General features: G+C 47.2%; 1 protein-coding gene across 1 annotated transcript in view; it reads left to right on the top strand.

Annotated features, from left to right (window-relative positions):
• Window positions 1-10,193: 10,193 nt before the first annotated feature.
• Window positions 10,194-27,086, top strand: part of ESAM (endothelial cell adhesion molecule) — a 65,882-nt gene continuing 48,989 nt past the window's right edge. Inside the window, exon 1 of the mRNA XM_044437280.1 lies at window positions 10,194-10,345. Within this exon, the coding sequence (XP_044293215.1) occupies window positions 10,303-10,345 (43 nt within the window). The 5' untranslated portion in view covers window positions 10,194-10,302. The remainder of the gene's footprint in view (window positions 10,346-27,086) is intronic.

Consider the following 27,086-nt stretch of genomic DNA (forward strand, 5'->3'; position numbering starts at 1 on the left):
ATTTTCAGAAATGTGTTTCTTACTCAATGGTATCTCCCTGGGTGTAGAAATGATCTTCACTGGTGTTCATTTAAAAAGACACCTAGGACTCAATCCTATGGCCTTCTAATATTGTTTGGGGGGCCATAAGATAGACCCAGTTCTAACTCTGGAGGAACTCTCTGAGGTTGGAGCTTCAACCTCAGAGGCTCTTGCAACCCGCATGGCTGTTCCAGTGATGACTCAAGGCTATCTTCTTAGCTGCCATGAGGAAGGCATTCTGGGTGGAGGGGAGGAACGTGACACCATCCTCATTCAGTGCTTTTAAGGGCAAAGGGAGCATGGAGGCATCCTGACCTCAGTGGTCCTCAGCCCATAATCCTGAGTTCAGAAGGTTACAGGCAGCTGCATTGGATAGTCCCTTAACTGACTTGTATTTTTTAAGAGTTTTGAAGTGTGTGTATCTCAGCCCTGACCTGGAAGAAAAAATACATTTTAAGGTGATTTACAATGCAAAATATCGCATTAATATCAGTTAAAAAACCTAGCAGGCATGCATTTTCCCAATAAGATTACAATGTTTCAGTATCACCAGGTGTTTGCCAAAAATCAAATGATTTGTAGTTGTGTTGCAGAGGCCATCAGCTTTGGTGAACTTCATTGCGGAGGGACTTCTCTAAAGCATAAGCCACTACTGAAAAGCCTTTGCCTCCTGCATCAGTCAGTGCAGTCTTCGGCAATGGCTGTGTTCAATATAAAAGGACAAGCCAAAATTCTAGAGAATCCTGGCATACTGCTCATGTACAAGCATGATGGTGTAAATTGCCCTGTTGCTCCCACATGACTCCTTTCTCAGCATGAGCAAAGTCACTCATTGGAAACTCATCCACAAAGAAACATTGAACAATTAATTAGAAGTCAACTGCTGGTTTATTACTCCCAAACAAACCAAGGATCCTAAACCAATGTTAAATCCTGCTTAGTTAAGAAAGCAACAACCCAGAATCCCACTCAGGATGTGACACTAGCATACATGGATGTATGATTATTGAAGACCCTTAGACTAGTGAAAGGAGCTAAGCAGGTGTGATTGTGCCTACGTGTGAACCATCATGTATGTTCTGGAATGATGATTTGGGGCACTCTGGAGTTTGGGCTTTTGTTCTGTGTGGAAATAGTACTGGCACATAGGAAGCTCATTTGGGAAGGGATGTCCACAGAGGGACTCTGACCTTGTATCATGAGTTCCTTTCAGGAAACGGCATCTGTCCTTTTATTCCTCGAGCAGAATGGCCTTTTTAGCTTTTCTGTGGTGGGGCCAAGTATAACTGCACAGTCAGAAGATAGGAATGTAAATGCCTTCAGGTTTGTCAGTGGGTCTGAAGTGTAGCTACCATCTTTCAAATGTTAAGCTTATGTAACACTGGCCCTTGGCTCAGAATTGCCCTTCAGTTCTTAAACCAGGGGTTACACAGTGAAGAACGTGCTGTAAAGTGACAGTTTGTATTTGGTATGTTAAACTACTGCTTTAAGGAAAGTGCATATATGTTGTTAACCCATAATGTACTCCATGGTATCACCAATGAGCATGAAAATGCACATGTTTCTGAGGTTGTGGGCTGCTGGAAGGTCTCATTTGAGAATTTACATATGATCTAACTGCATGTAGCAAAATGTGAAGTGGTGCCACCTCATTTCTGTTAATAGAAGGATAAGAGCAACTTCTTCCATGCCTGGAAATGAAAACGCATCTCAAATTCTCTACTGTTTTGGGATCTGTACAACAGGTTCAAGAAGCAATTTTGCACTGAGAGTCTCCTGTTGGGAGATAATGTCACAGGAAGCGAATCCAGTGTTTTTCCCATCTGCTTTCTCTCAAAGATGGCGTTTTCTAGATATGATCAACTGGTAGTCTTTGGGCTGAATCCTCACATTTGCATCTTTAATTTACAGGTCAGACATTAAGATGCTGTACTATGGCAGGTGGAAGGGAGGTTTCTGCACAGGTTTCTGTGTGGCTGACCCAGAAGCAGGGATAGCAGTAGGAGGTAAGTGAACAAATAGTAAAAGTTGCTTCCTTTAAACATTTTTCAGCAACTTTTATCGGTAGATTTGAACCAAATATTTCTGCTCCCCCAGAAATCATCATTCCTAGTTTTAAAAACCTTGAATGTATATTTGACTGGAAAGCACCTGACTATATTTTTAAAAATGACTTTTTATGTCATTAACAGAGGTGGAGAATGTGTGGCCTTCCCTTTTTATTATTTTCTTAACATAAACTGAATACAGAAAGAAGAAAAGTATATGTAAAATAGAATAAAGTTGCCAAGGGCTTTTAAACAAGTACAACCAATACATTCAAGCCCACAAATTTGTCTTCTGTCATTCAGCACTCAATGGAGTTCAGAAAAAAAAGTCATCATTCTGTACACCAACAAATCTTTTAATTGCTTTAAGTCAATTATAGATCCTTATCTACTTTTTAAAGAACTCCCTTTTACATCCCATCAATTATGCTGGGCATAATAGAATTTCCATTTGTCATTAAATTCTTCAACCAGTCTTCTATTTACATAATTAGTTAATTTTGCTATCACTGCATATTCTGCCAGCTTAGGGAATGTGTAGCCTTCCTGTTGTCGCACTCTTATCGCCATAGTCTGTTGGCTAGGCTTCATGGACACTGAAGTTTGACTGCGTCTTGAGGTGTACATGTTCTTCGTCCTTGTAATATAACCTCCAACAGAGACCTTTCGGAAACCCTGGGTTGCAGACCAAATTGCAGTATGCACATTCAGGTAATAAGACTGCTGCAGACTTCTGTTAGAATATCTTCCTCTAATTCTTTAGCATTGAGTTGGTGCCAGCTCTCTGTGGTTCAAGCTGAGCCAGCGCACAGGCTTCTGTCTCTAAGGTGGACCACAAATTGCAAATTTTTAAACCACTAATGAAATTTATATGAATAAGGACCTGAAAGCCATATGGCTCTAGAGTGTTTTGTACAAATCATGTTTTGGGGTTCTTATGTGCTCACATTTCATTAGCAGCTAAATTAGGTGCAGAATGGTCCATCTCAGGGGCTCGCAGGGGAAAAAACCCAGTTGGTTCTACTTCTAATCAGAAGCAGTCAGGAAACCTGTTGAGCTCAAATGACCTGGATTTTCCTGTGTGGTACATCCATACGAGAAATGATCCACCCAGGATCAGGCCTTTCATCTGCCAGATCCCACTTTATCTTACAAGAACCCTGGGAGGTAGGTTAGGCTGAGGGACAATGGCTGGGCAGGTTACCTTTTGAGTTTTAGATCTGCATGGAGATTTATACCTGATTCCATAGAAACAGGGCGAGTCAGAAGGGGTCTCCTGGGCCATCTAGTCTGACCTCCGGCACCAGCCTGCTCCGCTCACGACATGCCTACCATGTGCATGTCCAGGATATCCTTGAACACCCGCACCAAAGATGATCTCAGGTGCCTTGATTTTAACCCGCCTCCTGGCAAAAGGGTGATATCCAGCAGCCAATGCTAGGATAACCTGCCATCTCCCAAAGCATCTCCTACCTGGGCTGTATTCTAGCTGCAGGCAGCAAGAGGTTGAAGCCATGAAGCCTGGCCAGTTGTCCTTGGCACAGACCTTATCTCTTCCTCTTGATAACCCCAAAAGTAAATCATGCACCTTTCCTAGGTCTTGTCCCACCAGGGCCTAATCATGAAAAGACAGAAAAGAAAAGCTGGCCGTCTCTGCTAAGTCTTTAGAACTGACTGCTCCTTAAGATCTCTGGAGTTAAACTTGCTTCTAAGCAGTTCTCATACCTACTTAAGTCAGCAGAGGGAGCCCTGCTGTAAAGAATTCTGAATTTCCCTCTTGGAGAAATTACACCAATTCTCAAGGCTGCTGTCAGCGCACACCCACATAGCAAGCAGGTGACTGGGTGCATGCCATTTTGCAAGAAAGACGGGGCCACCCAAAAACTGAATAGTATCTACAGTTAACAGAAATACAGAGATTCATGAATTAAAGGATACTACTTTACAAAAAAATAAAAATAAAATCCAAACTACAAAAACTGTCTAATGAGAACTTAGCTGCCACAAAATTTACATGGCATTTTGAGTCTTTAGAAAGCAGGTAGGGATTAATGTAATAGTAACTTGGTGCTGTTAAGAGTGTCTGGACTATTGGCTATGCTGGCTGCTGCTGATGGGAGGTACGGTCCAAAACATCTGGACAGCATCAGATGAAACATCTGGAGGGCTGCTAGAGCTGGTTTGTTGACATTGACGCATGCATCTGCTTGCATTTGAGGGCTTACCGCTGGGGGGTGGGGTGGGGGGAGATGCCATGGCTATGGGAATTGGCTTGAGCATCTCTCACTCCATCACCGCTTCCATCTGCTGCTGCTTCCATCATTGCAAAAAAAATCTATTAAGGGATAGATAAATGGAATTATTTATTATTTTGTTCTTTATATATGTATAAGCTGCCAAATAGTTCAAACGGCTCTCTAGGCAGCTTACAGAACCTGCACATATTTTGTAATCAGTGATGCGAGGAGCATTCCAGCTGCGAGCACCCAGAGACAGTGAAGTAGGAGTTGGTGGCATAGCCGGAATCCAGATTGGCCTCTGTATTGATGTTTCCCAGTCAAATACGATGCAGCCAACTGTCCGATGAGTTGATCTGAGTTGTGGATTTACCTAAGAACATCAAAGCCATGCCGGATCAAGCCAGCATTCTGTTCACGCAGCGGCCATCCCGCTGCCCGCAGGAAACCCGCAAGCAGCTCGTGAGTGCTACAGTACCTTCCTGCCCTCGTTCCAAAAACTGGTGTACACAGGTGTGCCACCACTGGCGATGGAGATGCCACACGGAGCCGCCTCCCGTTTTGGAGTTCTGCCCAGCTTTGTCACCTCCTTGATATGAATGAAGAATTACTTGTTTCCTCTTACTTGAATGTATAAGAACAGAGTGAAAGGCCAGAGGCCCTCCTTGCAGATGACCAAAGAGGCCCTAATGCAGAAAAGGCAGGCACGTGCCCTGGAAGGGCTGTGGTAGCAGCTTGTGGTCCCAGATCTGGCTACCATTTCCATCTACACTAGCCAGTACCGCTGAGGATGAGCGACGGAGGGAACGGCAGCCCCCATACCCGGAGCGCCACACAGCCCGCACTGTGTCCTGGCTTCTCAGAGGAATTCAGTGATCCAAAGTGGGGGCACAGCAGTAGCTCAGTGATAGAAAACGTTCTGGAGATGCTCAGCGCCTCACTTCTCCAGGTCTGACTGGGAAAGAGCCCTGCCTGAACACCCGGAGAGCTGCTGCCTCAGCCTGGTGTTCTCTAAAGGTGCTGCAGTGCAACTCTCACCCAGCACTCAGAGGATGGACCAATAGCTCGACTGCATGCAAGGCAACCTCCGAAGTTCATATGGCATGTGGTGAGCTGGGAGTAATGGGACGATGTCAGGAATCTTATTAGCATCCTCATTTCATCATGTGTCATCTTAGCCTGAGGGACTCTTGACACTGATGGTTCAAAATGATACAGTCCATTTTTCCCAGAGTACAAAATAGATTAACATGCCGCAGGGCTCTGCAAATCTAATCTGTTCATATTTAGAGATTTGGTTCAATCCTGATTTGATTTAAGAACATGTTAAAGTTGTTACTCTCCTGTCTAAATCCGATTAAGGATCAAGCGAACATTGAATGTGTTCATTTGGAGGTTCATCTCGCTAGCTCATAATTATCTCTGCATTTGGGATGGGTCAATGGGTATAAAGCTATTACTTTTCTTGGTACTTGGGAGCAAATTGCTGAATTAAGTGTCTGGTAATCTCCCTGGGTCTACTTTGCATGAAAAAAACTAGACATAATAAGAGGGCTTTGGTTGCCTCTTGTCTCCATTTATTTTTCAATGGTTGTGCTACAATGAAGTTCTACCTGAAGCAACAACTTTTTGCTATAGAAAGGGTTATTAAAAAGCTGGAAAAGATGCAATCCAGCTTATCAAACATGTGGGGCAAACATGGATGATGAAAGGTTAGAATCTCTGAGGCTTTTTATCTAAAAAAGAAAAGAATATTGGCAATAGGCAATATAGGTTGTAGGTGTACACATGGGGAGAGTAAAGATTTTTTTCTTCCTCTTAACAAGGAAGAGGCCTGGCGTCACAGTGGGAGATTCAGGACAGATCAAGGGAAGTACCTCTTCACAGGCTGCATAGTTCAGCCACAGAATTTGTGACCACAAGTCAGCTGTCTTCACAAATACGGAAGGTCTGTCTGCCAATAAATAATTGCTGGAAGTAGATTTTTATGCCAACTGAAGCTCTAGGCCCTGCTAGAAATAGACAGGTAAAATTCTCTTCCTATGGAAGTTTGACAGAACCAGCAAAGCAAAGTGTTTCTTTGTTCATGCTACCCTGTTTCCCCAAAAATAAGACCTAACTGGAAAATAAGCCCTAGCATGATTTTTCAGGATGCTCGTAAAATAAGCCCTACCCCAAAAATAAGCCCCAGTTAAGATGGTCAGCCAGACGGACTCATTTAGTACATCCGTTGCAACACAATTTGGGGTTTGGAGAGTTACAACAATGTTCCAGAAGAAGATGACATGACTGTATTTGAATAAATGTAGATTTTTGTACATGAATAAATGTAGATTGTTGTACCTGAAAAATAAGACATCACCTGAAAATAAGCCCTAGTGTGTCTTTTGGAGCAAAAATTAATATAAGACCCGGGCTTATTTTCAGGGAAATACTGTAGATAGGAAACAGTCTGTTCCTACGGAAGCTTGAACCTCCACTCTGTTTCTTGCTTCGCTGCAAAATCCTTGAGTGGCCCTTGGGGAGAGGCAGACTTGGGCTCAGTTCTTCATCTGCAAAATAGGAACCGTGGCACCCCATCTAAAGGTTTTCCAGGATACCGCACACAGCCATCTCTTGGTGCCCGCCAAACTCTCTGCTTCTCCTCATTCTTATTTTATTTCATAAGATGATTATGTTGTTGTTGTTGTTGTTGTTTACACCGGGAAGCTGCCATGCTGCAAAGCAGAGTGCTGTCTTCTTTAATCAGGTTCAAAATGGTTGTTTGGTGTTTTGAAGTCCAGGCCCCACTTCTGCTTTGTCCCTAGGTTTTTGGGTAGGTAATTTCTTTTTTTGTCTCATGAGTTTGCCCTCTGAGAAATGGATGTTTTGAGACAGGATGTTGGGCACAAATTGAAGACCATACAATGTTTTTGCACTGCAGTTTTTGCAAAAGTTCTACTAAGTTTCCCGCATTCATCCGGCACATGCCAACCTTCTTGCTGTGCAGGTGGTGCAGAGTGCCGTCAAGGGTATCTGGGGAGCACCACAGGGCTTGCTAGTTTAGATGCCCCCATCCTGTGCAAGAGGCAAGCCTCTTCTTGGGCCAAAGCAGGCTGTCGGAACACTTCTGCAGGCCCACCTTTGCTGTAAGCTGCGTGAGTGCTGAGAAGGCAGCTGGGAAGAGGGAAGAGCCTGGCGTGCTTATCCAAATCCACGGTTTATGAGCCATGGATTAAATAAATAAATCTTTCATTATAACACTTTTCCTTCTGGATGTTTTGAGTACAGTCCTCATTGGTCCGGGCTAGCACGAGCAGTTATTATTATTACATTATGTGTATTATTCAGTGGCATCTATTGCCTGCCTTTTTATCCTGCAGCTTACATGGTTTTCCTCCATTCCAGTGTTCACCTCATTATAACAGCCCTGTGAGGTAGGACAGGCTGGAAGCGAATGACTGGCCCAAAGTCACCTAGCAAGCTTCATGGCTGAGTGGGGAGGAGAACTGGAATCTCCCAAGTCCCAGCTCAGCTCAGCCACCCCGGATGTAAGTGGAGATTATAGGAGTTCTAGCCCAACACATTTGGGGAATTAGGGAAAGTTGCTCAAGAGCAGTGTGATCTTAGGCCCAGACTAGCCTCCCTGGGCTCCCAGTCTGGCTCAGATTCCCAGTTGGCAGCAGGCCTTCCCCTGACCCCTTTCCCCCAGCCACCCAGAGTTGGTCGGTTCCCTGGCTTTTGTGCAGCTCGTTCCCCATTCTGAAGGACTGAAATGCTTTCCTTAAGGCTCTGTGCTGGCAGTAAGCGCTTTAAGCAACCAGTGCTGGCAGTGCCTGTAACTGTTTTACTTCCGTCCTTTTTGTCCTTGGTCCTGCCCCTTTACCTTCAGCCTCATCCCTGGAATGTGGCCCCAGGACCTGCTTCAAACTTGCATTTGTCCCTTCAGCTCTAGGGGCCACATCTTCTGCACAGTTCACTAGCTTAGGGTGCAGGCCTACTGTGTGGTGAGCCCCCAGCCCAGGGGTTTACGCTCGTCCTCTGCAGGGCAGGAAAAGGAGCACACACAGCCTTTAGCTCCCCATGCTCCTGCCCTGCGAATTTGCTAGACAGACCTTTTGGCCCAAGTAGTTCCCATGTTTCAGAAGAGGAGGGAGGGAGGCTGGGGAGAACTCTTCTGCTCCTCACTCACTAAAGTGCTGCCTTTTCCCTCTCTAAAGTCACATTTCCCCACCTTGGAGAGCAGACAGCAGGCAGGCATCAGCGCTTGGCTACAGAGATTGGGGGTTGCCTCGGACCTTGGATCTGGAATCTGAACTATCCTACAGCCCCTCCAATGCTATCCAGTGTCCATAGGATCTCTACCTTAGTCTATTACAAGAAAAGGAAACAAGCAAAAGCACCCCGGAAAATCTTCTGGCACCTTATGCTCTAGTAAAGGTGTTCAGGCATAAACTTTTAGAAACGAAGAAACAGAGCTAGTCAAAAGGGGTCACCTGGGCCATCTAGTCTGTCCCCTGGCTCCAGCCGGCTCTGCTCATGACATGCCCACCATGAGCTAGAATCCTCTTTCATGAACTAGAATCCCCTTCCTCACATGCACAAATCATTAAGCTCACCTGGCAGACAGATATTTCTTTTGTTTTTAAAATGAAGGCAATTAGGGCAAATAGCAAGGCAAGACAACACATACAATCTGTGACAATTTAATTAAAGCTACAGCTGCATTGAGATCTGGTCATGCCATGAACGGACTAACCTACTTAAATCTGCAGCCCATAATGGGTGATTCAAATGCCCTCTCACCTGGAAGACCTCCTAAATCACCTTGGGGACGGTCACCATTGCTTAGGAGACTCTACCTTGCAAGGTAACTGTGAGGGTAAAATATTTGGCAGGAGAAACACTATTTCTCTTGCCTTAAACTTCCTTGGGAAAAGGTGGATTTTCAAAAAATAAATAAAATGCCCTCCTAAACGGTTACCAACTACGACTTTTTCCGCATGTTCAGCACCATCTATTTTTCTACCCTCTTCTATGTGCTTTTGTGAAGCATCCAGCCAAATGAAGAGTTTCGATGGAATGAAAAGCTCGCCGGCTTCTTCATGGCTTTCCCAGTGTTCCTCTTCTTCCATTGGATGTTTGTCCCTTTTCCCTGATTCCACTGAGAAAAGGCGAGTTCTGATTGGGCCCTGCTTTCCGTTCCCACGGCAGCTAGTGAGTGCCCTTGCGACTGGTGAGGCGAAGGAGAACTCGGCCGATGCGCTATTCGACTGAGACAGCTGGAGTCCGGGAGACCAGATGTGGCGCTTGAGCTAGCTGGTTGTGGGGGATCCCTCCGGTCTAGGGGACAGGAAAGGAGTCACTGCCCCGTTTGCCTCATACACAGAGTTGCCGCAACTGAGCCGAGCATGTCATTTGGCCAGATCAAGGGGCTGCAGCCAAGACCTTGGGACTTCAGGCTGGGGCGAGCTTTTGAAGCCAGATGCCCAACGGAGAATAGATGCTTCCTGAAAAGTTAAGACCAGCCTTTCCTAAGCTGGTACCTGCCAGATGTGTCAGCCTATTGTTCCATGGTCTCCTAGTGAGGTCAGGCCATGTTGGTTGTGGATGATGAAAGTTGTGATACAACACATCTGGCAGGCACCGGGCTGGGAACACTTTTAAGTAGGCTTCTTCGCACGCAGAACTTCACAAGAACAAGGCTGTAATTCCGGTTAGCTGCCCGGTTCTCCGCCCCTCCGTCGCCAGCCCCTCCCCTTTGGAGCTCCGGTCTCCGCCCTCCACCTGTGCGCACCGCCCCCTTGCCACCTGATAGGTCTCTTCCCCTCCCTGGGGCGCCGCCCCCTGCCCCCCCACCTGCTGGGCACGCCCCACCTGGAGCGGCTCCTTCCCGCTTGCGGGATTGCGCTGTTGCACCTGCCGCTCGCTGACTTGCCTCTGGAGCGGCCCGGGCGCGGCGCGGCGCGGCGCGGCGCAGCGCAGCGCGGCGAGCATCTCCGCGGGCGATCGGCGCGATGGAGCCGCTGCCGCTGGCGCTAGGACTGGCGGCGTTGCTGGGTGAGTGGGGATTCTGCGGCCGGGGGAGGCGCGGAGAGCAGGGGACCGGACCGCGGTCTTTCCCGCCGGCGGCGGGGCATGCGGGGGGGGGGGGAATCCGTCGCCCCTCCGCCCCTGGGCGCGCGGACCAACGCGAGCGCAGTCTTCGCCGCCGCCTCCGCAACTTGGAGTGCTGTCCCGGGAGTTTCCTGCGATCCTTCCCTGCGCGCATTGCCCGAACTCAGCCCACGAAGGCGCTTCGGCGTAGACATGGCTGGGACCGCCAGGAACCCGGAGTTGGGGCGGAGGGGCTTGCCTTGCAATGAGGAGAACTTCTGCTCGGTTTGGGATCTTAAGGCGGATTAGTTGCCTCCGCTAGGAGCCGGCTAATCGGCGAGTTATGCAATGGATTGGGGTCGCGGTGCTGAGAGATGGGTCGGTTGCCCCGTTCTGTCGGCCAGGAAAGTGGCGCCTCCGTAAAGCTCTCCACGAGCGAGCGAGCGAGCGATCGTCTGCGCGGAAAGGACCAGGTGGCGCGCGTTATTCCTGATTAACGCAGCGGAAGCTGTCACCTTGCGCCGGCGTCTTGGAGTCGATGGGATAAGCTGGTCTGGAGGCAGCGCTGGTTTTCCAGGAGAAGCGAATGGCGCGGCCCGAGGCACATAACTCGAAAGCGAGCCCCGTGGCGGGCGCTCCCTGGAAAAGGCGCACAGGGGCCGCGGCGGGCGGGCGGGCGCTGGGGGCAGGTGCCAGGCGCAGATGCTCGCCTTGCTCCGACGCGGCCACGGGCGGTGCTTTGTCCTTAATTGTCACGCAAAGTTGGATAGATCCAAAAATTGCCCGATAGCCCCTCTTTTCTGCCGCAGGTCGATAGCGTGGTCAGCGAGCGTGGTGTGCCATTATTGCTGTTAATTATGTTCCCAGTTCCTAAACTGGCTGGGAGAGCTTGGATTTCCCTCCCTCTCTCTTTCCTTATCTAAGGTACCATGTGGGGTTGTTCTGAAGATTTAAAAAAAAAGGGGGGGGGAGCAATCCTGAACTCTTGGAGGGAAAGTAGAATGAAAGTAAAGATATAGGAGTGCCTTTCTTCCTTTCTTCTCCTGCAACCCTCTTCGGGAACTATTCCATTTCTTGTCTTGTTTCTGTAGCTTTGCTGCTAATTTCAGAGGAGACAAATTCAGTTGGCATAAGCTGCATTTACCCCAGGCTCCTATAGACCTTCAAGGGAGCTCCCATTATGTCCGGTAGTAATTATCGAGATTTATTTTGATGGTTTCCTTCCATTCCTAGCCTACCCACTCCCTTGTACCTCTGAGGGGAGAGGGAAAATCCTCTTAGGGTGCCATTCTATGCACGTACAGACAGAAAAATGACCTACAGGCCCTGGCTGGTATGTGTAGGTGTGTAGGATTGCAGCCTTAATGGTTCTACAGGTTCAAGATGCTTGAAAAAGAGGCTAGATAGAATTAAGGTCACTTGGATGTGAGAGAAAAGTGCTCATTAAAACTCTAATCTAGAGGAGCAAGGTTTTCCTCCTCTCTCTCTCCCTCCCCCTCTACCTCCCCCTCTACATCTCCTGTGCTGCCTGGTTACAAAAAAACTACCACGGGTAAACTTTCCAGTCAAATTCTACTCCCCATGGTTTTGCCTGAGCTATTCCAAGGGTAGAGAGGGACACGTGTTTATTTCTATCTCCCTAATGCATTTGTCAGGCATCTTTCCCATATCAAGACAGCTTTCAGACATTGCTAAATGCAGCGTTAATATTTGTAAATGAGATAAAAATGCACTTGTGCTGTGATTTAAAAAAAAAATCCTGGAAATTGAAAACTACCCTCAAAAGATCAAGTAATACTCCAGTTCACATGACAACAATCTGTCATCTGGAATGGAGATCGATGATGAAACTGCCAAGGGTCAGTTCTAGCTTGAGTCGCATCAGCCCGGAGTCTAAGGATTTAACAGACAACAGTGCAGCCTGCACTTGGAAATGCAGAGAGATTGTGGTTTTATGTCACAGGCAGATTGGAAGAAGCCACATAGATTGGGCTTCCCAGCCTGGTTGCCTCCAGATGCATTGGGCTAAAAGTCCCATCTGAATGGCCAAGGTGCTTGTGTTGAGGGTTGCAGTCCCACCCATCTGAAGGGAGCCAGGCTGGGGAAGACAGACATGGGATCTGTGAGTACAGGCAACTTACTGACCCATCCAGATTCCTGTTCCACTCATTATTCATGCATCAGGCTGTATATTAATCATTGATGCATCCATCCTGAATGATACATTGGGGACATCTTAGGTCATTGGTCGTCAGCTCTTCAGGCCATCAGCTGTGTCTTCACCTAGTGGATCCCATCAGCATCAGCTCTGAACTGACTTTGTGTATGAGAAGGGAAAGAAGGAAACAGAAAAACTGAACAGATGGCCATATATGGTTGTAAGAAGTTGTCCTCCTTGAGATATAAACCCAGACTTTAAAAACTGCCAGTGTAGAATTCAAAGTGGGTTCTCATTAGGGAAAATTGAATGCTAGTGCCCTTAGAAATGTGAGCAAAAATGCTTCATTCTGTTTCTGAATTCTAGGAAGCAAAAATCATTTCACATTATTTTAAAGTAGTTTCCTTTTCTGCCTTTGTTCCATAGGAGGCACCTACATAAATTGTTCAAGACTTTTGTGTACAGTGAATGTTTCTCTCTTCCCCCACCCCTGTGTGCCTGTGCGTCTTTCCCACTCCTTGCTCAACAGACCTGCATGGTCCAAACCCCCCCCCACCATAACTTCATTTCAAGTCCCTGCTATTTGTGGTGCAGACAGTTTGTGCTATGAAGGAAACAACTTGGGAACACCTGTTGTATACTTCAGGGAAGAGAAAGCTAGCAGTGGCCTGTTGAATATCGTTGGGGTGAGCGATTTAACTCAGCTTTCTTCCCAGCCTCAACAAACCCCCACATTGTCATTAGTGAAGAAAGCTTTTTATTTAAAAAATAAAACAACAAGTTAGTGTTTTCCAATTCTGTCTAAAATCAGTGTATTAAAAGCCAAGTCCTTTGATTTTTTTCCCCATGCAGGAGTAAAAGAATCTGCCAGCCCCTGCACACAAATGTACTTAGCAGTGCCTGCCATATGACAAAGACTTCTGTTTGGGGTGCATGTGTTAATTTGTTAAAACATCGTTTGGAAGCTACGAACATCCTCGCAATGTTGTTCTGGCAAAAGAGCACAGATCTAGCACTCTACCTCACCCCAGCATAAATGTAAAGTGTGGGAGAACAGATGGCATTTCAGTCCCTCCCCCAAATGCATATACTCTGTGTTGGTGATATATTGTATTTCTGCCACTCGCTGAGCGCAGCAAGCTGCCGGCCTTGCACTGATTGAGACCCTTCCTCCATTTCACTCATTCCTGTGTGTCCATGGAGGAAAGAGGAAAGATTCCCAGGCTTGCCTACAATGCGTATAGCCTGTTACTCAACTTCAGTCTATCCCTGTGTGATGGCACAGACGTGCTTGTGGCAGCATTTTCTTAAGTTGCCCGTAAAGCCTCGGAAAACCTGTTGAGCAATTGAATTCCCACCATACAGGGAATTGTCTTTTAAGTCCTGGAATCTCAATCTGAAGGACACCCTATCTGCAAGCTTGGGGCTCGTACCTTGCAACATTCGTAATCATTATGTATCAGTGGGATGGAAAAGCTGCCACACTCCTGATGTTGTTGAACCGTGATTTCCATCAGCCCCAGGCAGCCTTGCCGATGTTGAGACTTGACATATTCTTTGTATTTGAGCCCAGCTGTTCCCGGACCTGTGGTGTTCCCTTTGTCTGCTCTATCTCACACTGGCTATGCTGGAGAGGTAGAAGTGTCTTCCAGTGATCGAGGGCCAACACTGATGTGTTCAGAATTGGCCCTGAATACTGCTGCACTTGGTTTAAAGGATGGGTGGGCAAATTCCCTGTGTGGGGTGGGGGGCTGCATGGCACCCGCCCGGAGTCCACTGCAGCCTGAATCGGGTGCCGGCACACATCCCTGCTGCCTTGTTTTCAGGCAAAATGCCTAGTTCTTTGCTCCTGCTGCCGCAGCAATTTCTACAGCGAATGGGAGGCCACGGGTTGCTCAGCCCTGCTTTAGCAATGGTTCAAGCCCACCTACAACTTCACCTGTTGACATACGTGACAAGTAACGTTTTATTCAAACGTTGTTTTAATTGTTAATATTATTTATTTATTTTATTCTTTGGCCAGGGTGGCTTAATTTATACTGTTAAATTATATTGTTTCATATTATGTTATTTATTTATGATGGTGAGCCGCCCCGAGGCTTCGGCGAATGGGGCGGCATAGAAGTTCCCTAAATAAAGAAATAAATAAATAAAGGGGTAGCTTTCACTAAGTAACTATTCTGTGGTGCGGCTCAACAGACAAGGGATCCCCAATGTGAGAAGGGGGATCCCTCACTTTCCTCATCAACACAGTCACTGATTTGACTTTCATACTCTCTGCATGGTCTTAGTAATTTCAAGTTTCTTACCTCAGCAGTAATTTATACCAGGTTATCAGCGGTCATTGCCTTAGTCTTCTAACTAATTCTCCATTGCCAGTAACACATCAATAAAGCAGACGTCTTGGGTGCTGGCGCACTTTGCTTGACGTTAGTGTAGCTGGTGCCTCTTTAGAGAGTTTGAGACAGAATGCGCAGCACTAAGCAAAGTGGACCTCTGAACTACTCCCCCTCTTTTAAAGTGTACCAAAAACTGCCATGTGTGCAAAACAGCCAGTCCCTTGTGTCTCCTGAGGATGGATTGGGGCACTGCAGCATTGCTTTCTGTGCAAAAAGTTCCACCTTGAACCCTTGTCCTCCCTGGTTGCCAGGAGGATCGCGTGGCAGTTGATGGGTGAGACCTTCTCTTTGCCTGAGACCCTGCCGGCTGTCGAATGCCGAGTAGCAAAAGAAAGCCCTGAAGCGCATCTCCATCCCTCGCATCATGTGATGCAGATTTCATACTACATAGCACAGTCCTATATTCTTGTAGGCCTCATGGAACTTGCTGAGGCTAATTTTATTTATTTGGTTTATATCCCACCTTTTAACCAAAAATGGCCCTCAGTGTCATATTGCTTTCTGCTAAGTGTACAGAGCAGGGGTGTCGAACATGCTCAGCCTAGGGGGTGAATTCAATTTCAGAGAAGCATTCACAAGGTGCATTCCAGGGGGATGGAGCCAAAGTAAAGGGGAGTGGCCAAAAAATGCCAGCATAGCTTAAAAGCAGTTTACTGGTGTTGATTAAAGTTTTGGAAGAACGTCTCAACCTTTTGGAAGGACTGCGGAGAAGTGGGTGCCTTTCCCTGGAGAGCCTCAACTGGCTAGACTGGTACTGCGGCTGGGCCAGACTTGGCCCACAGACCTGAAGTTCAGCACCCCTTATGCATTGGTTTAGAGGCACAGGTATGTCTGCTTTAGCAATGCTTTGGCCATGGATTTCTTGAGTCAGCAGAAGCTAGCCATTACAGTCACTTCAGTCTTCTGGAGCAGGCAAAGCCCATGGCCAGATCCTGAGCACAAAGGCCGCTGTGCAAGCACGGATACTAAGTGCGTGTGTTGGGCAGGGAGAGTCAATCCCCTCCTTATTTATTAAATTATACCTACCTTTCTGCCCATGATGGCACTCAAGTCAGTAAATGGTAGTACAATTCCAGTGAAAATGGAAATATGGTTGAACCTTAGAAACAGGATTAAAACACACTGAAAATTAATCAATAGAAAATAATATCAGAAAGCTGATTAGAGCTCCCACCTATCCCACTTCAATGGAAACTCTGCTTAAATGCCAAAGACCAGTCTGAATAGAAGTCTTCCTTGTTTTAGATTTATAGCTTGGCCTTTTTCCTGAAAGGGAACCAATGCAACTTACATAACCCTTCTCCTCTCCAGTTTATCCTCACAACAACCCTGTGAGGTAGGTTAGGCTGAAAGTCAGTGACGGGTCCAAAATCACCAAGTGAGCATCCTAGCTGGGTGGGGGCTAGAGCCCAGATGACGTTAGTTGCCACCCAGCATTCTAACCACTATGCCACACTGGCTATCTGCCCATGTAAGGGCAAGCAGGCGAGCTAGCCTGCCATTCTTTGTCAGGGAGCTCCAGAGCTTGGGCGCAGCCACTGAGAAGGCCATGCTCACAAAATATGCCTCTGCTGCTGGCCAGGATGGGGAAAGGGCCTTCCCAAAGATCTTAAAACCCAAGTGAGTGCAGAGGGGAGAACATGCTGTTTCTAAGCTGTACGGGGCTCTATAGGTTATAACCAGACCTTTGAACTGTGCTGTTGTTAAAAAGGCATTGCAGCTTCTCTGTTATCAGCCTGGCCCTTCTCCCCTTCCACACATGCAAGAGGCTTTGAGCTTTTTGACAGAGGCGTCAGGAACCAGCATTGATGGCTTTCCGTTGTTGTTACACTGTGCCCTTCTCTGAACTGCTCTCTGGCTTGTTTATCTTGGTGTAACTTGGACTGGAAACTCCTCATCAAAGGACAGCTGCTAATCTCTCTGTAAAACACTGTGTCAATGTTTGGGGGCCTTGAGCACATGTTACCGCAAATGATTTCTGCAAAATTCACAAGAATGCTAAACTGATCCTAGCAAGTGCGTTGTAGAGGCTGATGCATGGCAGCAATTGCTCTCAGCCCTGCTAGTCCAGTCCAGAAAATGGGGGTGGGGGATCACATGTGCATCGCAGAGGGCTGAACTGGGTATTCCTCGAACATGCAGATGTGTGAATGTGGGTGAATACAGACACACCAAAAAATCTGTAGCAGAGAAGGGAGGAAATGGTGTTCCAGAGTAAACTGAGCCTGGTGCTGTGTCTGACCCATACAGTAGTATCCAGTGTTACTCCTACCCAAAGTAGACCTTTCAGATTAATGGGACTTGAGGTACTCACAACTAACAAGTCCCTTTTCAGAGGGTTTACTTTGGGTATTATGGGTGCTGTCTGTGGTACTGAACTCTATCCCAAAACTAGGTTCAATACCATGAAGAGCTCACATGAAACTCAGAATGAAAGCTGCAATGAATAAAAACGCCCCACTGACATAGGAGTCACCAGCCTTCCACAGTTGTGTTGGACTACAACTCCCAGCACCCCACAGTGAGCCAGGAATGCTAGTAATTGTAGTCCAAGAGATACACAGAGAACCGGGGCTTATTTCATTCATCTCAGTCATTCCTCTTCCTTATCACCCAATAATCATTGCTCTCTGGAAGACTTGCCAAGATAAAAACAGTAACAACATGTGAGGAAAACCATGTGCATGCAAGCCCATAAAAACAAACATGAAAAAGAAACATCCAGGGCCTCCTTAACATCCCATCATATGCTGCCAAAAGGTTGAGAGAAGATGAAGGTCTTCACTTGGCACTGGGCAGAGAGCAATATTAGAGCCAGGCTAGTAAGATAATTTTAGAATTGAGTGGGGGACACCACCGATAAGGCCCTCCCCCTGCTGCCTCCTTTCAAGCCTGAGAAGGAAGCCATCTCTCCTAGCATGATGCAGGGAGAGGCACTTTGCCAGGTGCGATGCTTATGAGCCCGTGCCCGAGTGCCTGGCCCTCACCACAGCGCAACAAATCCTCTTTAAGATCTGGTCAGGAATAGCCAAAGCAGACATGTGATGTCTTTTTCTTTCTGTGGGAAGGGAATGTTGAGCACCAGACTCTTCATTGCAGAAACAAAGCACAGCCTGCATGTTATAAACTGTGGACGTAAAGCTCCCTATTTAGAGAAGCTGACCTTCCGAGTCGTCTGAGCCAGGGGCCCTTAGCCTTCCTTGTTTCCTTTAATTTTTCTGGTCACCCTCGCCTCTTTCCCCAGCCGTACGTGACGCAGGGTGTTTGAAGTGTGAGTTCTGTGAGTCTGCGGAAGTGGCACTTGCCTGATAGCTTTAAAAGGAGATGGAAATGATGACTCCAGAACATGCTGTTGGGAACATAGTGCGATTATTTTTCTGGCATGCCTCTCCAGGGAATGGGGTTGGGTGGGCTCTTGTTTTCCATTCCAGCTCTGGGATCCTGTTGTAACCTCCTTGGTCGGGCAGGCAGAAGCATGACACAGAGGGAAAGTTCCACAGTGGCCCCGCTTGAGCACAGACCATCTCTAGCTTTCTTTCTCCTTGCTCCGCAAGGCAGGCCTCATGCTTCTTGGGCTCCCTGCTACCCCCAGCAGATAATGTAACTGGGAGGGCACAGTTTGCAATGAGCTCGCTGTCCTGGACCTGCCATTCTCTCCCTGGTACCTCACATCGAGTTCTGCACTTGAAAGTCCAGTTCTGTTTCCCAGGCACATGCATAGCCCGAGTTTTACAAAAACAGAAAAGGGTAAAAACAGTGGTTACTTTTGCAAAAACTAAAGGAAGCCAAACAAACCCTGCAGGACTTGCAGCTGAGCCCTGTGACAGTCTTCTCCAGCCTGATGCCCTCTAGATGTGCTTGACTGCACCTCCCAGTATCCTGAGCCAGCCATGTTGTAGTGAAGCTCATCTGGAAATGCCTAGATTGGGGGACAATCATCTAGTTTTTGTCTCCTGCAGCTCTTCGCTCCCTCCCCGCCACACACATCAAGGTACCTGCATGTTCCCACTAAGGATGCAAATAGTTTTTGAGTAACAGGTGCATTTTCTGTTTCAACAATGAGGGGCTAACCTTCAGTTGTTCTTCTTCCCAGCAGCTCTTGAGAGAGTCTCAGGTGCAGCCTCATGGGCTGCAGCCTGGAACATCATCCTACACAAATGAATAATGAGAGAGGGGGAAGGAGGGAGGGAGGGAAAGAGAACACTGGGGGCAAAGGAGTGGGTTTGGGAGCTCAGGCCCTGCCTCTGCCATGTAAGGTCTTGGGCAGTGGCTTGTCTTAGAGCCTCACCAGTTTTGCCATTTTAAAAAACAGGTGAACTGTGAAGGTACCCACCTCAGCAGCATTTTTGCAAATGGGCACACCCCCATCCATGGCACTATCTCAAAGTTAAAAAAGGCGCCCATTAGCCCAAAAAGATTGGAGACCGCCACCCCCGCCCCTGGCCCCACTGGCCTTGGCAGACCACCGCTGTTTCCATCTCGGCTGTGCAAAGGTCAGTGGCACTGGATGTTGAGAAGAAACTGTTTTTAACCTAGAGTAAATTTGCACAGGCCTAGTTTCAACTGGGAACGCCACATACCTGGCAGGAAAGGTTAAAGCTTCTTACCCACATCATTCTTCCTGATTATCAACCACAGTGTAGTGGGAAAGGTGTTAGAATAAAGGAACTTCAGGAAAATTTGATGTCTGTGGAATCTTCCTTTAACCACCCCACGGCAGGGTGAGGTAGGGATATTCCGGTATCCAGGTCTGTGCATGTTTTTCTAGAGTAAAAAATGCCTATCCTCAGCTCTCCACAACACCAACTGCAGGCAACCCAGCGCCCCTCACGTGTTTTGCACTGCAACTCCCAGGATGCCTGGTCACCTGCCCTGCTGTATGGGTTTTCTGGGAGTCACAGTCCAAACCATCTGTAGGGTGCCAGCCCTTGTGCTTTGCAAGCAACCCTAAAAGAATGCCTTCCTGTGGACCAACAAGGTCCTGTTTGCATATTCAACAACTGCCAAAAAGCAGCTGATGGCCAGAGAACTATTTCAGCCTGGCCTGATGTCGAGAGACTGCTCTGCGGAAGGAGGCCCCCTGAATGTCGAGGCTGCTGCCAGGTCCCTACACCTGAAATCCATTTTGCTACTTACAAATTTAGGGCTTCGTAGGAATTCTTACCCAAATGATATAACTCTGCCTCAAACAAGAAAAATAGCCCTGTAAACCTACAGCAACTAAACACTCTGCCTCAGCTGCTTTCCCATGTCCTTTGGCTGGGCATAATGGAAGTTGCAGTCCCAGCTCATCTGGTTGGGGAAAGTTATTCTACAGCACCCTTCCCCTGCCCTGGTGCCCCCTAGATGTTGTCAACTTCAATTCCTATCAACCCCAACTAGTCCAAAACATTGAGAGGGCTGCTCTACATGTTCTTTTTTTTTTCAGATGCTCAGAACCTGCTCCTGATTTCATTCAAATCTTCCACATTGGTTCCTCCAGTGGGCCCTTCATTAATAACATGAAACGTGTGTGTGTGTGTGTGTGTGTCACACACTTCTTGAAGAGGCAGCCATGGGATTCCTGGTTCATCACTCTCCTTTGCCTACAAGTGTGCACAATTGCTCTTTCTGGTCTTAAGCTTCTCACACTCCTGTGCTGCCTTTGTTGTCAGTGGGGTTCACTTGAATTAGTGAATTGTGTGCAGTCTCACATCACTTTTTTTTCTTCTGCTCTGTTTGTTTTGGAAGCTGCTGTGATACATGATATTATTATCTTGTTCTGAGTCTTGGATGGCTTGACAGAATTCTGGTTCTAGTTTGTGCTCTCAATATAATATACAATACACAATACAATCCTTCAATAACAGGATTGAATTAAAACCCTTTTGCATGCAAAATATATGATGCACCCATGAGCAAAACGAAGTATGGGGTGGGGGCTTAGGGAGCTTCAGCAGATTGGATGCTGCACCTTGAGCTCACCTGGGGGGCAGCGGCGGCAGTGACAGGAAACTCTTGCAAACCCTTTTCAGCCCCATTCTTCTTGCCATCCAAATTCCACCCCAAAAGACAACTGTTGATTATTGTCAGGATGCTTTAAAAAACAAAGCATCTTTTTTCCATTTGGCACAGGGAGGGTTAAAAGCCAGCCAGCCAGCCAACGTCCATGTATTACAGAAAAGTTTTAGACGCACCAAAATTTTTTCTAAAAAAATCCTGAGGGTGTTTAAAAAAAAAAAAAACTCTCTTGAGTCTTAAAGTTCCTTCTGCCCCGGGGTCGTGAGAAATGCAACGAGGGACTTTCTCAACAAGAGTTGTGCTGAAGGCCAACTCATATCTGTTAATTTTATAAATAGGGCCTGCTCACAAACAAACTTCCCTTCTGTGCGATGTTGAGTCAGGAATGGCAGATTCCTATTCCTGCTAGGAAAGCTAATAATGTATCGGCGCACAAAAAAGGAGTAACCTTTGGTGGCCTGCTCTGCCTTTTTCTCCCTTGCTGCCCTCCCAGGGCCCCTCCTCTTGTAATGAAACCTGCAATCTCCCCAGGTTACCAGCGAAGGTGTGTCAAAGGGATACCGAAACTACGGAGAGAGGGCAGGTCCCTTCGCTTGCTTTCTCTCTTGGTTTCACATCGCGTAATGATCTTAATCTTATAGAGCGAGGTCATCAAATGAAATCCGCCTTTATCCTTTAATTCCCAAATGTTTAATAGCTTATACAGTGGGAACGGTGGTGGAGGAGCATATTTGATTGGAGAGCTCTGCTCTGGAATTACAGCTGTATTATGAAAAGCGGAAAGTTCCATTTCTGTGATTTTGTGGGTCTAAGATATTCCTACAGAACCCAGCAAATCAAATGGGGTGATCGATCCAGCTAGGGCTCAGCCATGGGTCCACCCACAGAGTGACAAGTGATGAGGACAGTGGATGTAAATTCCTTTTTATACCTGTAGCTTAAAAGGCTCTGAGTATTTTTATTTAGTTTTGGGGGTTGGCAAATAACTTGGTTGGGTTTTGTCCTAAGGCACTAGGGCTAGAGGAGCAGTTGTGAAGTACTGAATGGCAGTTCCACACAGAACTCATCCACAGGGCTGTCGAAGGGTGTTTTGCTGTCTAGTCATGTACAGGATTGTGCTCAAAGTCCAGACTCTAAACTTAGCTAGTCGTACCACTTGGACGCTTCAGTTCTTCTTTCTTACCTTTCCCCAGTTTACTGCTCCCACCAGTCCCAGGTCACTCAAGATTAGGTTGCTGAGACCATATTAGCAGAATCATGGCACCAGTTTCTGTGGCTTGCTGGAACACACTGCAGTCTGTCTCTGAGGGTGTGGGTATTTCCAGACGAAGCCTTGCTTGGGCGTTCATATGTGCCATTGCATTCATGGAATTTTATGGGGTGGGGGGGTGGGGAGATTCTTTCAGACATCGTTTTCCCCTTATAACCTTTTTATGTTTTCCCACATTCTTATTTCTTTCTTTCTTTTTCTCCCGCTGATAAAAATCCCTTAAGGAGGGGAAGCCAGAAGGGCTGCATTTTGATTGATAGCCCTGGGAGCCGTCCCTCTGGATGCACCCCCAAAGGAGCACATGGGCGAGGGGGGGATGCTGACCTTGGCACCAGACGTGTTTCATCGTTCCCAAACCACTTCCAGTAAGAAGAGGGGAAGGGGGAAAAGTGGCTGCAGCGACCATCTGGGGGAAGGATCCACCCCTTGCTCCCGTGTGCTCCTTTTACCTGTTCAGATACACACTTCTATATCTGAGTGGGAGCAGATATAGAAGTCCCTCTCCACACCTGGCTCTGGCCTACAAGTTTAATTTGTTGTCCAAGCATGTTTATTCCACTTAGCCAAAATGTCTCCCAGAGAGGCTGCCATGGAATCAGTAAAACAGGTCAGTTGCTGCTCACAGGTTTGCAATTTCAAAGTCAAGACACAGATTGAAAGAGAGAGAGATGGGGAGGGAAGAGGAAAGATGAGGCAGTCTTTTAGCAGGGCTGGTAGAAAGTTCCTGCCTCTCCTCTCCTCTCCTCCTCCAACCATCTGGGAGTGATGGTTGTGCTTGTTGTGGGTTGCAGCAGTGCCTTTCAGGTACTTGGAGGAAACTGGAGGAAACGAGGTCATGAGTGCCGTGACTGATAACGAGATCCTTTGCCTATGGGAATCCTGCAGGCTGCTGTAGCTGGGCCCATAACTGCTGAGTGGGCGTTTAAAACCTTTGGGGGGTTCCTGTTGGTGTGTGAGCTGGCAAGACCTTTGCCTGTTGGTTTGGAAGTGCCCTTGTGTTCCGAAAGAGCAGTAGGGAGGATCAAAAGACTGAACTTAAGAGAGAGATTCTCAATGGTTTTTAACTCGAGGTGGGTTGAGGTGAGGTGCTGTCCATGTACGTGACATTCTTCAGCCCAGGAATTCTCCACCAGCCTCCTCCTCAGCAGGCTCATGTGCGGGTCCCACTCTCCCGCCTTGGATCTGATTTTTATTTCACACTCCTAATAAAATATTTCCTCCAAGGTCTCTTGCAAACAAAACCCTGACCAAATTACTTCATAAAATATCACAAACTTGGTAATAATATTAAATAAAACCAGGCCTGAAATAGAATGCTGTGTGTGCGCATGGGCACGCACATGTCTGGTGGTGGTAGAGAACCAAGAATCTAGTTAACTCAGCTTTTGAAGGTGCACTTTAAAAAACAAAAGTATTTTAATATGCTCCTGAAATGGGCTTAGGTGGGGATCTGCACAGATCTCTGGCATGGAAATCTACATCCTTAAAATCTTACAATTTTTTATTTTTCTTTACTGCCCAACTGTTGAAGGTCTCGGAGCAGTCAGTAACAGTTAATGAATATAGTAAAATAAAATACGGTATAGAACAACACTATAAACATCATACCATTACACTAAATATATTTTTAACCATATTTTAACAACTCAAAATCTAAAACAAGTCCATACTCTAGGCCTGCTAAAAAATACAATCAGCAGTTACCTCTCATCCCTATTTGTTGTTTGGAATGGGCAAATGCCCCAGCGAAGAGAGTAGTCTTAACCTGGCACTGAGAAGATAGTAAAGTTGGCACCAAGCTGGCTTTGATGAGGAGACCATTCCACAATTTGGGGGCTACCACAGAGGAGGTCCATCTCTTTGTCGCCACCAACCAACTTTTACTTCAAAGTGGCACTGGAGAAAGGCCTCAGATGTTGAGCATAGTGTCCAGTACAGTTTGAGTAGGAAAGGCACTGCAGCAAGTATTGTAATCCCAAGCCATGTACAGTGGCAATGTCTCTGAATGTACAACTGCTGTGCAAGGATTTATGGATTGGGGGGAGTCAGGATGTTCTCCATCCCTCCACACCACTGTCATGTATCTCTACAGCTTACCTCCAAGGGCTGTAACTGCTTAAATAAATTGTGTTGTCATGATGTAAGCTACTCTAGCAGAACACCAATATCCAAGCGTGATTTACACGAGCAATTGCACCTCACTGAAGCCTGCCCTTTTGAGCCAAGTACCAGCGTGCATTTAAAAAATCCGGCAATCGGTTTTGATCACCAGGATTTATGGTGAAGCTGAGGATGGGTAGGGAATTTGGAAGTGCCCTCTTACATTATTCCACAGGGAGGAAGAGGAAGAGTTTGGATGTAGATCTGTGGTCTTTGCAGCAGGAGAGACAAGACCGCATTCCACAGCTCAACCCTGTAGGACCTAGGAGGAAGCTACCTTGACAGTAAGTACGGGGCTAAGCATCACCGTGTTTTGTCCTCAGGTCCTCCAGTTACTATCACTCTGGGCAAATCCAATTCCAAACATTCTGGGGAAATCCAAGTGCAACATTCATGGATTAAGCTCAATGCCTCTACCAGGAAACGATGTGTCAGCCAGTAAAAGTTGTAAGCAACTCATTTCTGGTTCTGCAGTTGGGGTATTTCTGACCTGCTGGCCAGTCAGCCCCAAATCCAGCACCCCCTTGTGGTGCATTCCTTAGCAGTGTCCAGAGCAGAGTCACGGGGCAGTTGCCCTGGATGGCATCAGTGAGCCGGGGCATGCCCCCTGAGGTCATCTCCTTCCCCTGCCCACCGCAGCATTCCTCCATGCTGAGGGAGGCATGGATCCTTGCCCATCTGAGCGCAGGCTGTGCTGGGAAGAGTCACTGCCCTTCCAGGCACTGGATGAAACCCTGGCTTTGCACAACACTTCATCTCCCTTTTAGGGCACCAGACAAAGTGACTCAGCCACCCACAGCCCCCCTGTTGGGGACCTGAGACTGGAGAGGGCAGCAGGCATTCCCTGAAGACCTCTTCCCTTTTGGTGGGACGGAGAGTGGAACACAAGCGACTCTCCTGCTGTTAGCACAGACCTCAGATCAGAGATAAGAAATGCTTCGCGGGGGGGATTCCTCCAAGGAATGGGAAGGAACCCCTGGCTGATTAGGCCTGCGGATTGGAGGTTCTGCACCCCTGGGCTAGAAAATGAGCTACCTGAGCAAAAAGGCATGAAGTGGAAAGTTGCAAATAAGGCTGCTAACCCAGCCTTTTCTCTTAAGGCTTTGGGTGCCTTAAAAATTAGAGAGGGAAAGCTGCGTCCTTGTGTGTGTCCTTCTTCCTGGTTGTTGGCCTTCCCTTTGGTTTCCTGGTTGCTGCTACCGCCTGAGTCAGCAAATTAGGAGTAACACTTGCAGGGCAAAGCAAAGCGGGAAGCCTGCTTCGAACAATGGCTTGTGGGCTGCTGGCTAAGCAGCAGCCACAGTTCACCGGGTTGGCCAGCACCACAAGGTATCACTGGCAAGCCACAAGCAGGAAGCAAAGAGGAAAGTAGCCGGTTGGGGGCAGGCATAGGAGTGCCTGAGTTTGTGGGTGGTTCACCATGGTTTGGAGGTTAATTTTACGGTGTCCTACTCTCCTGTATCACAGAATCATAGAATAGTAGAGTTGGAAAGGGCCAAGAAGGCCATTGGGTCCAGCTTCCTGCTCTTGCAGGATGCCAGTTTACACCAGCATGTTTGATTGACATGCCTTTACCCTCCGTGTCTGGACTTGTGTGGATGGAACCTGCCCATTCCAGAGCCACCTGCAACGGGAAGGCATCATGCAAGGGGATGGATGGCCCAGGTTGTCAAGGGATTCAGTTCAGTGAGATGTCAATGCACCCAAAGATTTCAGAGCAAAAGATAACAGTTTCGAAAAGGGCTCCCTGAGCCAGCCTTCCCCAACCTCACGCACTCCAGAAGTTTTTAGAGCCTGGTAAAAGGTTGAGCTTTGTTCACAGACTTTCTGTAAACCATTCTTTGGGGATGCCCATGCAAGGTGGCAGTTCTGTGAATTAAACTTCTCCTAAAGTACACACACAGACAAATTTGTGAACCTCTAACTTAATGTGATAGCAGAAGAAAGAGTCTTTACAAACAGTTTGGGGTGTTATTACAGGTGGGTTGGAGGGAGAACCAAAGTTTTGCAAGCATGATTTATCTCGAGCAGCTTAGGTGGCCCTGATAAGCCAAAGTCAGTTTGGGGGCTTAGTTGGCTGCTCCAATGGACCCTTGGTCTGTCTGCTTCCTTCTCATGCAGGATAAAGCATCCATCTGGGCATCACCTAAGTCACTCGAAAGACACAGTAGAGATCAGGGTGGTCAACTGAGGCTAATGCGAGGCTAATGCATTCTTAGCTATTGGGTCAGGCAAGGAGCAGAGTCAGGGCGACCTGTTCCCACTCCCGAGGAACAATCTGCCCATAACCTGCTACCCACAAAACAAAACTAAAAGGCCGGAGACAGGAAATATGTGCTGGACATTGTAAGGTCATGTTCCCAGTGCACGACCCTCCCTGCAGCAGGGAAAGCCAGGAAGCATATGCTTGTTTTAAAGGCACCAACTTTATCTGAAGACTCAGATAGCCTTGCTTTTAAGCCTCCGAGATCAAAATACACTGTGTGCAGCTTTGGAGATGCACATCACCTCTTCAGCAGCTGTGCTGCCCCCAAAACCAGTGATTAATCCTGTTTTCCTTTCCTCCAAGTGTGTGAGCCCTGGCAGTCAAATCTGAATCTCAAGAAAGGGTTGCTTTAGCTACAAACAAGGTAAAAGTGCATCCACAGACATGCAGAAATGCACACATGCCCAAGGAAAGTGAAAACTGGGCATGAATATTTTCATCAGTGACAGATG

Source organism: Varanus komodoensis, unplaced genomic scaffold (genome assembly GCF_004798865.1).
Source record: "Varanus komodoensis strain SLA01 unplaced genomic scaffold, ASM479886v1 scaffold30, whole genome shotgun sequence".
Lineage (NCBI taxonomy): Eukaryota > Metazoa > Chordata > Lepidosauria > Squamata > Varanidae > Varanus > Varanus komodoensis.